This window comes from Xiphophorus hellerii, chromosome 11 (assembly GCF_003331165.1).
Source record: "Xiphophorus hellerii strain 12219 chromosome 11, Xiphophorus_hellerii-4.1, whole genome shotgun sequence".
NCBI classification, from domain to species: Eukaryota; Metazoa; Chordata; class Actinopteri; order Cyprinodontiformes; family Poeciliidae; genus Xiphophorus; species Xiphophorus hellerii.
In genome coordinates, this window is record NC_045682.1 from 2,785,849 (window position 1) to 2,801,354 (window position 15,506).

General features: G+C 38.5%; 3 protein-coding genes across 3 annotated transcripts; 1 reads left to right on the top strand and 2 right to left on the bottom strand.

Annotated features, from left to right (window-relative positions):
• Nucleotides 1-120: 120 nt before the first annotated feature.
• cnot8 (CCR4-NOT transcription complex, subunit 8) lies at nucleotides 121-4,068 on the bottom strand. Its single transcript, XM_032576211.1, has 7 exons — nucleotides 3,937-4,068; nucleotides 2,839-3,049; nucleotides 2,442-2,635; nucleotides 2,176-2,337; nucleotides 1,936-2,080; nucleotides 1,735-1,845; nucleotides 121-620 (listed from the first exon to the last, which is right to left on the bottom strand). The coding sequence occupies exons 2-7, from the start codon at nucleotides 2,953-2,955 to the stop codon at nucleotides 492-494; spliced, it is 858 nt and encodes a 285-aa protein (XP_032432102.1). The 5' UTR covers nucleotides 2,956-3,049; nucleotides 3,937-4,068; the 3' UTR covers nucleotides 121-491.
• Nucleotides 4,069-4,602: 534 nt separating this feature from the next.
• fam114a2 (family with sequence similarity 114 member A2) lies at nucleotides 4,603-10,969 on the bottom strand. The gene is made up of 14 exons (XM_032576205.1): nucleotides 10,720-10,969; nucleotides 9,752-9,979; nucleotides 9,218-9,317; nucleotides 8,345-8,446; nucleotides 8,154-8,257; nucleotides 7,937-8,071; nucleotides 7,693-7,857; nucleotides 7,086-7,209; nucleotides 6,912-6,997; nucleotides 6,408-6,494; nucleotides 6,129-6,253; nucleotides 5,973-6,045; nucleotides 5,774-5,827; nucleotides 4,603-5,059 (listed from the first exon to the last, which is right to left on the bottom strand). Exons 2-14 carry the CDS (start codon nucleotides 9,962-9,964, stop codon nucleotides 4,958-4,960), a joined length of 1,470 nt encoding a protein of 489 aa, XP_032432096.1. The 5' UTR covers nucleotides 9,965-9,979; nucleotides 10,720-10,969; the 3' UTR covers nucleotides 4,603-4,957.
• Nucleotides 10,970-11,815: 846 nt separating this feature from the next.
• LOC116728261 (microfibrillar-associated protein 3-like) lies at nucleotides 11,816-14,763 on the top strand. The gene is made up of 3 exons (XM_032576206.1): nucleotides 11,816-11,970; nucleotides 12,695-12,980; nucleotides 13,498-14,763. The coding sequence occupies exons 2-3, from the start codon at nucleotides 12,740-12,742 to the stop codon at nucleotides 14,172-14,174; spliced, it is 918 nt and encodes a 305-aa protein (XP_032432097.1). The 5' UTR covers nucleotides 11,816-11,970; nucleotides 12,695-12,739; the 3' UTR covers nucleotides 14,175-14,763.
• The last annotated feature ends 743 nt before the right edge of the window (nucleotides 14,764-15,506 follow it).

Genomic DNA, 15,506 nt, shown 5'->3' on the forward strand with positions numbered 1-15,506 from the left:
CGAGTGAAACTACATCGCAACGTCCTCTACCTGGTCAGAAGATGAAATCTTATCTTCTCAACAAACCTGGAAGCAGAAAACAGAACGACTGAACCCACAGAGCATTTACCTCATTCAAAATGAGCTAAAACATTTTTAATTTTTGTTGAACTTATACATTTTAATTTACAGGCCCTTCCAGCATTAACTTAAAAAAATAAATCCCTGCAGGGGGGGAACGAAAGAGAAGTCTTTAAAATCCCAGGATGTCAGGCGCTGGTCCCACGCTGTAAAAACAAACACGTTTAAAAAAAATTGATCCGACTTGTTTGGCCTGAGACTCGGCTAAAAACTGACATGGAAAGAAACGAGTCGGCCGCTAAGGGATCTGTTCCCGCTCCGAGTCCACTGAAAAAGTCGCTCAGATATGTTCACACAAGTTCCTTGGAGAGCAGAAATATTTTTTTTTTTTTTTTTTTTTTTTTTTTAAACGAGCGAAGCTGAGCGGCCGCTCAGTGTTTGTTGTTGGTCTCCTCCTGTCCCGACCCAGAGAGCCCGTTCTGTGGCTGGCTGGATCCAGATCCCAGGCCGTATAGCCGACCGCAGTACTTGGCGTCGTCGATGTGGTCTTCAAAGAAAAGCTGCAAAGACAAGAACAGCTTAAATTAAAAACAGGGCTGTGCTAAAGTTTTCAACTACCCTAATTCCTTTTTATTTTCCCTTTCAAAAAGTTCTGATATACAGATTCTGAGGGTTTTTCTCTCTGGACTTCAGCTGCTTTTCAACACAGTCCTTGAAAAATTAAGTTTTGCCAAGCATAACCAAAACTGAACATGTTACAAGTTTAATAAGCAGGTAAATAAATATGACAGAAATCAGAAAAACAAGCAGAGAAGCAAAATTGATATGATGCAATACTACTAATATGTGAGGCCATCCTAAAGTTTAAACATTTATTTGATAACTGCATTAACTGGTCAGAAACCCACAAATAAGACCAAACGAACACCCTTCAGTGTGGAAGTTGTTTCTGGGGGAAGAATACTACACGTTTCCACCATCTGTGAGGTGTGTAAAGGTAAATTTAGAGCAGCTTATTTACACAGCTGCTGAAGAAGAAACAATTGTTAGATAACAGGAATGCTGTAAAGAAAACAAAGGTTATCAGTTTTACTCTTTAGAGCTTTAAATGTTTGTTACAGGACATGTTGGTAGCTTTTGGGGAATCTGATAATTGAGGTAAAGGTCCAATTACTCCAGGGAATTCAACCCGACACTCTTATTTACACAGTTGGTGCGGATAGTTAGGCTAATTTCTAGCTTGTTGAAAATGGTAAAAATACTGTTTTACAGTATTTCTCCTTGCGTCTGCTCCGAATACAAACAACTCAAAGAACAAAAATATGTTACACAAAACTCTGATCGTGCCATTAAACACAAAACAACTCGGAATCTCAGGGCAAATCTTTCTATTTTTGACCCTTTTCATTACTGCTTAGCATTTTTTGCAAAAAAATAAAAAAAAATACAATTTTAATGTCTGGTTTTGGTGAAACATCAAATGCCATTAAAAGGAAAAAAATAACTTGTTAAATGAACATTAAAGACAGAAAAGGGTTGACTCATACTTTTGACCATATCCGATCCAAGCTTATCTACCTCATTAATACTCACTGTACAGAACAATTTCAAAAATTTATAAAATACAGAGGACTACTTCAGTTGCATAACTTCCAAGGTTGAGGCTCAGTTTACCTCTTTCATCCTGAAGAAAGCCATCCCTGTGAGCAGTGAGTCGGATCCGGCCTGATGCTGCCGTCCGATCCTCTTCAGCTCCAGCTGATCGGCTACTTCCTGCAGGCCTCCCTGCAGCACAAACACAGCAGGCGGGTGAATCCTGTCTCCTCCAGTGACCAAACTGGTTCAAATAAAAGACGTGGTTACATTTCAGCAAACCTTGAGACTTTTGCAGCTCTTCATCAGGTACTTGACGTCGTAGATTGCAGGAAAAAACAAGTTGAGGATCTGAAAGAAGTCGTGCTCCTCCTCGGGAAGCCGAGCATCAGTCAGAAGCTTCACCAGATAGCCAAAGTCATAACCGCTGAAAAATCAAAGATGGGAATGTTCATCACAATACTTACGAATCACAGGGGATACATCTGCTAGGTTTAAAAAAAAAAAGGAAAAACAGCCAACCTGTGGAAGGAGAGCCACTTGACGTTTTCACAAAGCACCAGGCCGGACGTCATGAGGAGCTCTGCAAAGTACAGCGTGTCGATTCCTTCTTCTTCGTGTTTTTTGAACTGGAGGCCGGAGTTCTGCAGCAGGTCGATGGAGTCCTGCGAATACATGTCTTCTCTGAGGAGAAGATCGACGTCACATTACACAAACAACACTAAATGTTCATCATCAAAAGATATTGTGTTCACCCTGAATCACCAGGGAAACGGTTTTAGACCTACGTGAGGTTGAATTTGAAGTTGAACTGCCACGTCGTCGTGCCCGGAGGATAAGTGCCGTCCTCGTTCATGAACGTGAGTCCGAGCTGGATGATCTTCAGGAGGTCCACGTTGCACCTCAGCAGCTGGTACTGGTAGTCCACCGTGCTGCGAAACTCTCCGATTGGCCGCACAACGACCCCAGGGAACTCTGTGTCCTGTGTGAGACGTAAACATCACTGATCTGTTAAAGTGACAAGAGTCAGCCACTTCGTCTGATCTCTCAAAGGAAAGGAAACAGGAGTAGTTCAGGTATGGTTCAGATTTGGATTTGTGAGCACAGTGGATCAATTGATTATTAACAGCGTAGGATGCATGTACGTAAAATTTGTTTTGCTGAACCAACAGTCAAAACTCTCACCATGGCGACGTAGTTGTAGCTTTGGATAATCTGTCTGATCTTTTTCATCTCTTCTTCCACATTGCTCGCCCAGACTTCACAGATGATCTGACTGGAATCTGCAAGTGCAGCTGGCATGTTGGTGGGCCGGAAGAGAAGCTAAACTCCCAGCAGTCCTGCGGCACTCAGTGGGAGGCAAAGAGCGAATCCGATACAGAAAAGAGGGACAATCCTGGAAGAAGGAAAGGAAAATGTCAGCCAGTTTACCCCTTAATTAGCAGTGAACATGCAGAAAAACCTGCAATACAAATTAAAACCTATCACATTCCGGTCTGTAAAAACAGCTGAAAAACTCATCTTCTCTGATGCACCTGTATCAAGATTACAAACATATCCTTCAACGCACAAACGTGGAGATATAAAATATCGCTGTTTTACAACTATAACTGTTTCTATATTTGAAATAAACATAACGGGCTGGCATGCCTGATTCAAGAAATGGACAAAAAGGAGCAAAACATCAGACAAAGCAGACAATAAACCTCCAGAAAGCCTGTAGAACTGTAGTTTGAGCTACTTTAAGAAAAAATCTAGCTCCTCTGTAGGGAATAATAACTAATTATTAATGCACAATAACTCTTTCCTTTAGAGCCTTTTACACTTTGACCCTATTTGCTATACGTGATCATTTTAGTTTTTTCATGTTTAATCATCATCAAAATGTAATGCCCAACATTTAGATTAACTGAGATAGAATATTAAGAATTTTTTCATCCTGTTGCCATGACAGCAGAAAGAGCAACCGTTAGCTTAGTTAGTTCAAATTCAACTAGAAAGCACCAAATACAACGAAAAATGTTAACTACAAGGAGTATGCTTACACAACATTAATTAAATTCACTGTAAGCGACCAGTTTGAAACAAAAACAAACGACGCCACGACGGGGACACTAGCATTTAGCTTAGCATCGAAGCTAACCTTCGACTGGAAGCGGCACAAAAACAAAGCGGAAATAAGAAGCGCTTCCCTGTTCCACTCCTCCGCGTGTTGTACTCGAGCTTTATTTGCCGTAAGGATAACACACTGACGTTGGGAAAATTATTAAAATGTAATTTTACCTGCTGTTTTCTTCAATCAAAGCCTGTCTGCCTGGTTGATGATGATGTTTTCTTATTCGTTTTCTTTTCGCCTCTTCGTCTTCAAAACGCACAGCAGCACCACCTGCTGACAGGGAGTGATTGCGTGATGACGTGATATCTACTAGCCCCTCACGTACTCAATAGTTAAAATACGAGAACAAATTCAAGCCTTATTTTACAGTAGCATACTGTTTTTTCTGATTTATTGTGATTGCTTGATATGATTGTTACCGTTTCTAATCTTTTCCCAGTGGCTACTGATATGTTTGTTCTTTTTAAAGAAAATGTTTTTAAAATTACAAACAAAACTATAAAACACATACTGCTTCTGCATTTAACTTTTTTAGTGATAAACCCGGCTGTTTGGATGAAGATGTTTTAATATTTTTAAACCTGCATGTTGCTTTCATATTCTGGACTGTATTTGAAACTGATAATGGCATCATGTTGTTTTATATTGTTTTCAGACATGACAGTCTAATTTCCTATCAGAAGCAAATATCTTGGCTGAAAGAAAATCATTCAAAATTTAAATCTGTCAGGGGTTTGAATAATTTTGGGCTTTAATGTATGTTGTTGGGATTATCTCTCACTTCATTTATTCCATATTGACAATATATCTGTTCAGTAAAGAAAAAGAATCCATTGTCATTCCATTTACCTTTTTATTTAGTTGAGACTGAAGCAGGATAACACTTCTGATCTATTTCCACATAATATTTTTGAAAATAAAGAGTTCTTTGAGACCGTTTTGATCTGTGTGCTGTTAAAGTAGAAAGCACAAGGATGTTTATATTTCCTTTTTGTTTTCTTAGATCTGGCAGAGCTGGCAGATCCAAATATTCCAGGTCAGGACCTCAGTAAGTCAATTTACTGTACAGAACATGTAAAACAACAACAAAAAAATAACACTGAGTGACAGAGAGCTGTTCATAAAAATGTTGAGACATCGTGTCAGTCTTCTGATGGTGTCAGTTCCCAAAACAGCAGAGATCAGAGATCACTGCTCCGCCCGTCCAGCTCTCCTCTGGATGTGGGAAATCTCCAGTATCGGCATGAGGAGCTGGAAGGCATCCTGGATGTAAGATGCACTGTTGGAAGCCTGAGCAAGATAAAAATTGATTTAATTTTGTAAATGTCATAGAGTAAAAAAAAAAAAAAGCAAACTTGAAATGTGGTGCACAAAATTATAAATGGAGTGATGGACCAAGAACACATCCCTGCTGGACTACAAAGCAAAGCAATTTACAAAATGGCAGCAGTTCTTTCCCAGACTTCCACCCACTTTCCATCTCTTATTTATGTAACTCAAAAGTGTGGACCGACTCACACCTGTCCAGTAAAAGACCACTGTCTCATGATTTGTGGTGCCAATCCCTATCGAATCTTTCAAGTCAACCTTTTTGCCACACAAACGCAAATACTGCTCTTAAAAACATTTCCATGTGTAAAATGCCTCTTTAGGACACCGGCCACATAATAAACTGCTCACAGTGACTGTGTTTATTCATATTTTCAAATTTATTGATATTCTTATTGGAAAAAAAAAACAATGGAGAAAAATAGTAAAAAATAACAATGCTGACAATACAGACAGTTTTAGGATTTTTCTAAACACATAATTAATTGGAATTTATCATCACAATAAATCCAAATTTTATCACAAGAAATTTATCACAATAAATGAAACAATAAATGTCTAACCTTAGATACAAGCTGCTTTAATTCGATTCCTGTTCTTGATTCAATCAAACATTAATGATTAAAGCTTATTGTAAAGTAAGTGTTTGTTATAAAACATCAAATGAGCACAAACCTCGAGAAAGATTCCTGTAATCAGCGGGTTCAGGACATCTCCCTTCTCTTTAAACTGTAAAAAACACACCAACCAGAACTCTGACTATTACCTCAAAACTTTGTATTTATTCAGACTAAAAATATTAACTGCTGCGGTTCTGAGTGCAAAATTAAAATGAAACATGAATACTCGTCCTCCAGGCTAACAGTTGACTTACCCCCGCTGTGGTCAGGCAGGAGGTGAACTTCTTGGAAAGCAGAGAGATTTCTTTACACAGGACGACAGTTAGTCTGAAAACAGACAGATTTAATGCAATTGGCTTCCCTCACCATGTCTGTGTGTGTGGAAACTAGAAAATGTAACATGGCTTTACTGTGACAGGACGTTGGCGTCTGTGCTGCCGTTGGAGAACAGGATCATCTCGGCCAGTTTGTGGAAAAGCTCAATGGAGCGAGCAGTCAGCTCTGCGAGACTCCGGATGGCTGTAGCATGTACATCCTAAAGAATTTTACAACATCTGTTTATACTGTACTTTCTAGGAATTACAAATTTCAACTTCCAGAAGCGCACCAAACTCTTAAAAATACTGTTCTGTTTTCCTCTTTTCAACTTATCCTTTGTTTGTGACTTCACAAACTGACCATGGACTCACCTCTGCAGAGTGCGTCCTCTCAGTCTCTTCGCCGTCTTCCTGTGGTACGCTCATGTCGCTGATCGTGCTGCGGGCGTTCTGACAGGCCTGATAGATTACAGAGACGATGCCGTTATTGCTAACATTTAAAATACAATCATTGAACATAAGAAATGGAGCAACTGACAGACTGGAATTCCTCAAATCTGATAGCTGAGTGAAACGTTATTCCATTCCAAATGTAATGGTAGCATAATGTATTTAAATTTGGATTGCTTTTGTAAAATTAGACTAAACATTACCCTTTATGACTGTGGCTGTTAGCAATTTGGACACTAATTGTTTGGAGGTCGACCACATCTCGACAGCTCTTGACATTTAACATTGCACATTAATCCTCCAGCACTGGAATACATTTAGATCTGTCATAGCATAATTATTATAAGTAGCTAACTACTCCAGAACCCTCCATCTAACTTCATAAAATCCAGACAGGAATCGGTCACAGACGTAATAAAGTCATACCTTAATGAGTTTGTTTTCTGTGGCAGAAACACTGAGACCATCAACGGCTGACGTTAAATCCTTCTCAAACTCTGTGCCATCTTCGTCTGGGATCAGATGAACAAAGACAGTTTAATCCTGGTGACTTTCATGCTGGTGCAGACGTGCTAACCCCCCCAAAAAACTAAGTCTTACCTTTCTTGTCGTCGACCTCCTCGTCATCAAACTCCACCATGGAGAAAGATTCCTTGATTTGGTCCAGCTCCTCTCTGAGCTGGACCAGCTCGTCTCCAGACAGAGTCGTCAGCACAGACTTCACCTAAGTGAAACACACAGAACTAAGAATAAAAACCCAGGGCACCTTGTCCTTTGTAATTTGATGAGCAGAAACATTAGCTTCTCGAAGGTCTATGCCAGTGTTGGACACTCTTCTGCTCATAACAAATATAATTTTTGGTGTAACAGCTAAACATTTTTGCTAAGTTTGAAAACATCTAGGTTCCCTTAAATTAAATGTCCACAGAAATTCTAAAGCGCTAAATTTACTTGGTTGTTTTGTAACCTATCAGTTGAGTAAAGTTCAACATCTGTGTTGAAGTTTTGGTAATCGACTAAAAATTCTTAAAACTGAGATCCAGTAAGAGGAGTACTTAATGTGCGACTGTCACAGGATGATTGCCTTTTAAAACTTTGATAAAATGTCAAGACTTGATCAAATTAGACATAAAAGTAAAATATCTTGCATATTATCTTTAATTTCAATACAACCTTTTTTTTTTTAAAGCAATTAGGGAAGCTGTACCTTAGATTCGCTCTCTCTGGACAGGATCTCCAGGGCTTCTAGGTGTGACAAACCCTGGAATTCATCAAACAGCATCCCGTAGTGCGCCACCACCTTCTTCTCTGTATCTGATGACTCTTTCTTTGCCGTCTGCAGCTCCTCTCGCTCTTTAGCCTCCCGCAAAACCTGACAAAGAAGCAGAAGAAGAAATAAATTGGGATTTTTACTTTACCTTCCCCTATCAACTCATTTAGACTTTACCCACCTGAGACAGAGAGGCGTTCCTGTTCATCAGTCCTTTGGTCTTCTTAAAGCCAGGATCTCCTTCAGCTATCACATCCATCGTCTTCTTCCCAATGAACTCCAGAGCGTCCAGACCTCCTGTGATCACAGACTTCCCCTATGGAGATGTTTACTTTATTTGAGATCATTTAGCTGGATAAAAAGTGACCAGGACCACATGCAGTAAAACATTTCCTCACTGTGGTCTGAACAACGCTGGTCAGAGATGAGAACATTCCCATCGCGCCTCCTGCTGGTGAGGATCCATCAGTTGCAGATTTTTCTGTTTCGCTGCTGCCTTCGCCTGCAGGAGAACAATCCAAAATTTGATGAAAAACATAAAATGTTTTGATTTATTCTATCTTCTCTTCAACTGATAAGTATGTCTCACCCCGATGTTTTTCCTCTTCCTCCACCTTGGCTGACAGTTCAGTCGGACTGGGAATTCCTAGAGATGTTTCTGCCTTTTCGATGACTTGAGTGAGCCCCTGGCCTGGACAAGCAGAAAATAACAAGTGGTGAAGAATAAACACAAACAGGGTATGGCCATAGGAACGGACATGGTAAGGAATGGAGTTGCTGTCTCCATTGCTAATCATAGAAAAAATAAACTAGAACATTTCTTATTGCAAACATTTCATATATTTGTTTGTATCTAAATAATATCTGGCTCTTACTTGGTCACGATATACAGTATATATATTTAAAAAAAAAGAGACATATTAAGTTGTTCTCCTTTTTACTATTCGCAGCTTATTTTTTTATATTTATGCTATTTTTAGTCAAAGTCTTATGTTTTTGTCTCATAAGTTTTCGACTAAATAACTGTCAAATACTTTCTAGGCCTATACCTAGAATATATTAATAATTTTAACATTCTTCCCTTTCCTTTTATTGTTAATTAGCTCAGTGTTAGGAAAATCGGGGGCTCGTCCGGGATCACAGACTAAAGACTAAACCAAACTAATAGAACTAAACAAAGTTGGCAAGTTTTTCCAGAGTTCTTTTCTTCTTTTCCTCTTCATAGCCTCACTTTCAATGTCCCTTTTTAAGGAGGGTACAATGGTTTAGCCAAAATTGCAGGACATCATGTTGACAAGAAAGTATTTTATAAAGTTATTTCTAGTAAACAGATATCACAGACATTTTCTTCAGCAACTGTTGCAATTGTCTGTAAATTTTGAAAGAGAGAAGTAAAGAAAAACAACCACAACAAAATCCAGACTGCTCTTAAAAGAGACAGCTTGGTGTTCTGGACACTCACCCACAGTGGTGACAGTAGCTGTTGCTGTGGACAGGATGGATTTACCCCAGCTACCCCAGTATCCCCATCCACCTTGAGAGACAGTTGATTCACTTGGCGTCTGTGAGAGAAAAGGGAGGAAAATAAAATATGGAACAGGAATGCTTCAAGTTAATGCAACAATAAATAATTCTTTGACAATTCAAATAACCACAAAAATGTACAATCAGTTTAGTCCTGTTATGTGGTTAAAACTTGAACTTAGCTTCTGTGAAACATTTAGATTTTTATTAAACCTTTTAAAAGATGCAATATATTTCTTGGATGCAACTATGTGGAATGCCATTGCATTTATTGGCTTCATGTATTCAAACTTGGCTTGCCAATAACATATTTGGCCACCTATTATATTTGCCCAATTCACAGCTACTATAATAGGCTACTTAATAAAAAAGAAGAAACCTGTACTATGTTTAATCACCATAAATAATAATTCTATTATGAAACAATTTGAGATTTTATTTGTGAATAAATAAAGGATAATTTAGTGGCTGCCTTTGCTGGCTGCTGTTCCTCCTCTGCTTTTGGTGTTGGCTGGGTTTCCTCTGCAGGTTTGGTCTCTGGTCTCCTCCTGGCTTTCCTCGTTGGGGCTACATCAGTAGAGTTGTCTGGTGTTTCAGCTGGAGAGGGGTCTTGGATCCCAGGCGCTCCCTCTGTCCCATCGCTTTCTGAATGAGGTGCTTCGCTGTCTGACATCTTCTCAGACATCTCAGCACAACATGTCTGCAGAAAATAACCGACAGCATTAAGATTGAAGGATTTTTTTTAAAATGTGCCATTTGGGGCTATGAACATTAACAGTCAGCCTAACAACAAAACTAAAGAAGCCTTTGACTGAAGGCTGCTGCTAACAGCTCAATTTCTGAGCAGCAGAGATGACACAATGACTTGTTGGGAATGGGAAGCACTGTTAATCCAAATAATTTGCTTTTCCGGCTCCTTTTTAAATCTTTTTTTCTGGCCTTATGGTTAGACAACCATAAGGCACAGACAGAGACGTTGGAGATATGATCGATGGAACAGATTGTTCAGCTCTTTGGTCCTGATCTACAGGTAATATTTGAGCTTTCGAGATGCTAATTAGTTGCTTCCACTTGTAAAAACCATACTTTGTTGCCACAGTTACGCACCATACACATGTATCTTTCATTTATGTGACCAGCTGTGTTGGACCAGAGACCAGACTAAAAGTTGCCGGACACCGGCATTGTTTGATATTCATGCTTTAGGATATTATGGACTTGAACCTCTGGTTTCCCCACAGACTCTTACAATTAGCACTGGGTGTTAATGTGGGATTCAAATCTGTTATTACTGTTGATGTTGTCAAAGATTTATCACGTAAAAGGTTTCTGCTAAAACAGTAAATTGAACTAAACATTAACGTTATCCTCAGCCAATTTAACAAGAGTCATGAAACCAACCAGAAATAAGACAAATCAGAGTTTTTACAACAAACGAACCTTTTCTGATCTCAGTCTTGATGCTAGTAGCTAACGTTTTCCTCCAATCTGCTTGTTGTTTCCTTCCCAAAAGTAATTAGAAGAATTTTCCGTTTTAATTACAGTTTAAAATTCCCAATCCGGGCCTTAAATTTATGTTAATAACAGAAATAATTCAGGTTTCTTGTTGTTGCCCAGAAAGATTAGCCACGTCACATTTTGTTTTCAAAGGTTAGGTCTGTCAGCAGCTGGGGGAGGAGGGACTTCCGTCTGCTGCCTTCAAAATAAAAGCAGGCCTGGAAAACGAACATTGTTCAAATATGTATAAATTGTAATTGTAATTTTTCCTCATGATTTTGCTTAATTATTTCTTCACCTTTGTTTCAGACAAATCTAGTCCATATTATTAACAAAAGGAAATAGATAATCAATGTTATTAGAAGCATGGATGTGCCCTTTGTGCCATCATGTGTTTACAACAGCCAAGGCAGAAGAGCATTTGGGTGTGGTGGTGTTAGGTGTGGACATCTGTCAAGTCAATACAGAACTGTCCTACACTTTGTGACAAGCCCATACTAGTGGAATAACATCATTAATCCAGTTATTATGGTCTTGCATGAACAGCACAGGGATCATTTCATCTTCACAGACAACAAAGCTCCAGCTCATTGAGGTTGGATCATTATATTGCAGTATTGCTCTTCACTGTGTTTTATTTTGAAAGATGTTATGTTGTGTCCTGTTTGGAAAACTTGATGCGTAAAAAGATACGTAAGTAAAATGTTGAATATTTCAAAATAAAATCATTAAAACGAGTTTATGGAGGAAAAAACGTGTTTCTCTACGTTTTCCCCTCTTCTCTTTAAAGTAAATAATCTATCAACTTATTTATTGTAAAATAAAAAAACAAAAGTCCAACAATGTGCTATTAATAAAATCCAATCAAATATTTTCACTTAACCAAATAACAATTGGTTAAGGTTAACAATATCACAATTGGTCTATGCATTTTTATAAAGGAAATGTTTTATTTATTTATTTATTTATTTATTTATTTATTTATTTTCTATCTTTTGTTTCGTTCTAAAGTGTTTCACAGGTAAATATTAGGCCACGCCCACTTAAGCACCTTTTCCAGGAAGTTGTTGGAGTATACAGTGTGTGCTCGATTTCAGCACTAAAAGGGATATATCTATGAATTAAGTTTCTGTCTTTTGGTCTAAAATAAGCTTAAATCTGTTGAAGACACAGCGTGTAGTGACTTAGCAGCAGGTGAGTAGGTTACATGGCACATGATTTTTTGAAATTCCTTCATAGTCTGAGTAGAATTAGTTCTGATCTAATCTGAGGGATAGTGACTTTTTTCCCACAGATCGTCTGTTTCTTGAACTGTTAAAACCAAGATTTATTCAAATATAAATCAAATTTTTATATGTTTTTAAAAAGATTTAACATAGTTTTGTGAGTTTTAATATTCTGACATATTGCCATCTAACTTTTCTGAGGTATTCAATGTGCTAATTGTTTCATAAAGGGTCAGTTTAATATCCTTTAGTTACAATTAATTTGTGTAAGTGTAATAGAAAACCAATATCTTCCTAGAGACAATATAATGATTAATACCATTATACTCGAATTAGAAACATTGCTCAAAATGTAAATCTTTTTTTATAAAAATGTATAGTATACCATTCAAATTAGTTTAACTGAAATATGAATGTCAATAATCCATGTATTCATCATAATATTATGTACTGTAATCTATTTAATGAAGAGGATAAGAAAAACGAAATCAGGTACATCTTAGTCATCCTGTAAAGATTAAAAAGGTGCATATTTGATTTTAGTTTAAATTCAACATTAGTGCTATGATACCAAGAGTTTGTAATATTAAAATTTAATGTACAAAAAAAAGATACTGACAAAATAAAAAAGAAAAATGGATCAGTAACTGGGTGCTCTTGTGTCACAGCCACCAACTCTACCTGTTTTGCAGGATTTTCTGGTCTAGATGTGATGTCAGCCCGAAACTTCACTCAACATGTTATCTAAGAAGCACTTCCTGTCACACACGCTCCTCCTGCTGCTTGGTTGCTGGACAGCAGATGGAGCTCACAATGACTCGGAAGCAGGGTCCATCACAGAGCTGGCCCCAGTCGCCTCTAGCAGGTACATCTTGGCAAAGGAAGGGTCCAGCACGCTCATCGAGTGTAACGTGACTGAAGTTCAAGAGGACGTCCGGTGGTACAACTCTAAAGGGCTTCTTCTTGGAGAAGAAGAAGGTAACAGGATTTTATTATGGACAGTTTTTATTTGATAATTTACCTTTTAAGTTGTCAAGAAACATCTAATTATCAGTTCATGACTTCTCATTTCCCTCTCATATTCTCATAGCACAATCCAAAGACTCATTTCTTTTAGCCACTCCAAAATGAGAAAGACAAAGTAACGTCCCCTTCAAAAAGGGAAGATTTGTTCATTTGTTCATGTGGAGCACAACAATGGGATTCACTTGTTGAGTTGGTTTCCAAATTCCCCCACATCTCAATCCAAATGATTATCTTTGGGTTCAGATGTACAAAAAAAAAACATTACATCTATGGAGGCCCCACCTTGCAACTAACAGAACTTACAGGTTGCCGGTGCCAAAGCTCTCCAGACGAAGTTTGTATATTCATGTGGAAATACAGCTCTTAAATTCCATTAATAATGGTCTTAAAAAGTCTTAAATTTGAGATGGGAAATTATGCAAAAACTCTGTACAGATTGCAGGTGTTTACTTGTCTTTTCTAATTTTAGGCGGGAAGTGGCAGATCCAGGAGAGGGGTGCCCTAAACATCAGTGCGGTGTCCTTTGAGGACCGTGGCCGCTACACCTGCGTAGCCTCAACAGGCATCGGCCTCACCAGAAACTACACGGTCATTCTGCGTGTGGCGTACACCAACAGTGGCCTGGGGCTGTACTTTGTCATTGTGTGCTTGGTGGCTTTCGCCATCACCATGGTCCTCAACGTGGCGCGCTTGTGCATGGTCAGCAGCCACCTCAAAGAGACAGAGAAGACCATCAACGAGTTCTTCCGCACCGAGGGCACTGAGAAGCTGCAGAAGGCATTTGACATTGCCAAAAGCATTCCCATAGTCACCTCGGCGAAGACGGTGGAGTTCGCCAAGGTCACGCAGTTTAAGACCATGGAGTTCGCCCGTCACATCGAGGAGTTGGCACACAGCATTCCTCTTCCGCCGCTCATTCTGAACTGCAGATCGTTTTCAGAGGAGAACATGAACCCAGAGAGTGATCCTGGAAAGAGGAGCAGGCAGGCCTTCGGCTCGCCGTGCCCTGACCAAATCGAAGAGGAAAAGGTGTGTGAGGCAATGCTGTCGAGTGAAAGACAAAGGAATGATGGGATCGGTGAAGACTTGAATGTGTCTCTGCATAAAGTAAAGGTTGACATTGAGGATGATGAGAGCAGCGCATGAACTCAGTGGGAATTCCAACAAAGAACATTTTTACAGCCAGATAAATGAGGTTTTTGTCTTAGAAGATTGCCTTTCAACTTGAATGTAATTTACGATTTATTTTGATCTTATTCTTATTCCTGCAGCTCAAGTTCTCAAACATAAGCTAAAACTAACTTTAGACTTTTTTCCCTTGCTTTCAGATATTATTTAACTCACCATCAGATTTCCAATTTTTGGTTTATGTTTCTGCAATTTTAGATCATTTCACTCATTCAAGGTTCTTTTATTCCTTCGTTTCCTTCTTTGTTCCCTTTGACAGGCTGGTCAGCCTCCACTGAGAAAATATTGCCTGGTAAAATCATTATCTCTCCACTTCCATTGTTGTCACATCACTCATAGGTAATTGGTTTTATAGGACTTGACCGACATCACGCATGTATTGTTTGCCTGAAAGACATTTAATTGCAAAGCTTGAAATGAGGATTTTAAATAAAGCGGCAAACGTTTAAATATAAAAGGAAGATTCTTACACAGTAAGATGGAATATTTACCATGGAAAATGTCATATTTGGTCTGAAAATTAAATTAATTAAATGATCTGATTATATGAGAAGAAGACTTTAATTTTATAACGAGGTTGTTTTGCATGCACATGGTGATGTGTGAAAGGCAAATTAGTTACTCATTTAGATGCTAACCCAGCATGTTTGTCTCAACAGAAGTCGAAAACAAAGATTTGTAAAATGTATAAATGTGATAATGTTGATAAAACTCGGTCCTGTCGCTTCTTCTTTGTGTCTCTGTAGGATATAAAAATAAAACAAAGCAATGTGATCAATCTGTGAACTGGAATTGAACTCAAAAGGTTTTAGTAATTATGAAACTGGTTTGCTTTTTCCTCTTTCTACTTCACATTGATGGAGAAGAGCTGAAAAAAAAACTGAAATCAGTCTAATTAACAGCCTGATTACTGTAAAAATGAGGAAGACATACTTAAAATTCTTATTTTGTGTTAGCTGTGGTTACATGGAAGGAGAATCACGCAGCTGTTATCACTTTGAATCACCACCGTTTCCAAGCGTCTGGTAAGTAGATGAAAGAAGAGTTTTATTCATAATTAAAAGCTTCAAGCTTAGAAGTTCAGCTGCTGCAAACAAGGCATTAGAATGTCCAATGGATATTGACACAAGCAGCTGAGCTTGCTCAATACTAACAGTGTTGATCTGGGTGAAGTAATGGCGGCAAAGTAACAAAGATGTCCTGCAAAAGCAGATACTTTCAAAAATCTAGCAACAGCTTATTGCTGACCTATCAATAAGCTTCTTGCATTTTAGAGCAGCGTGCCACAAG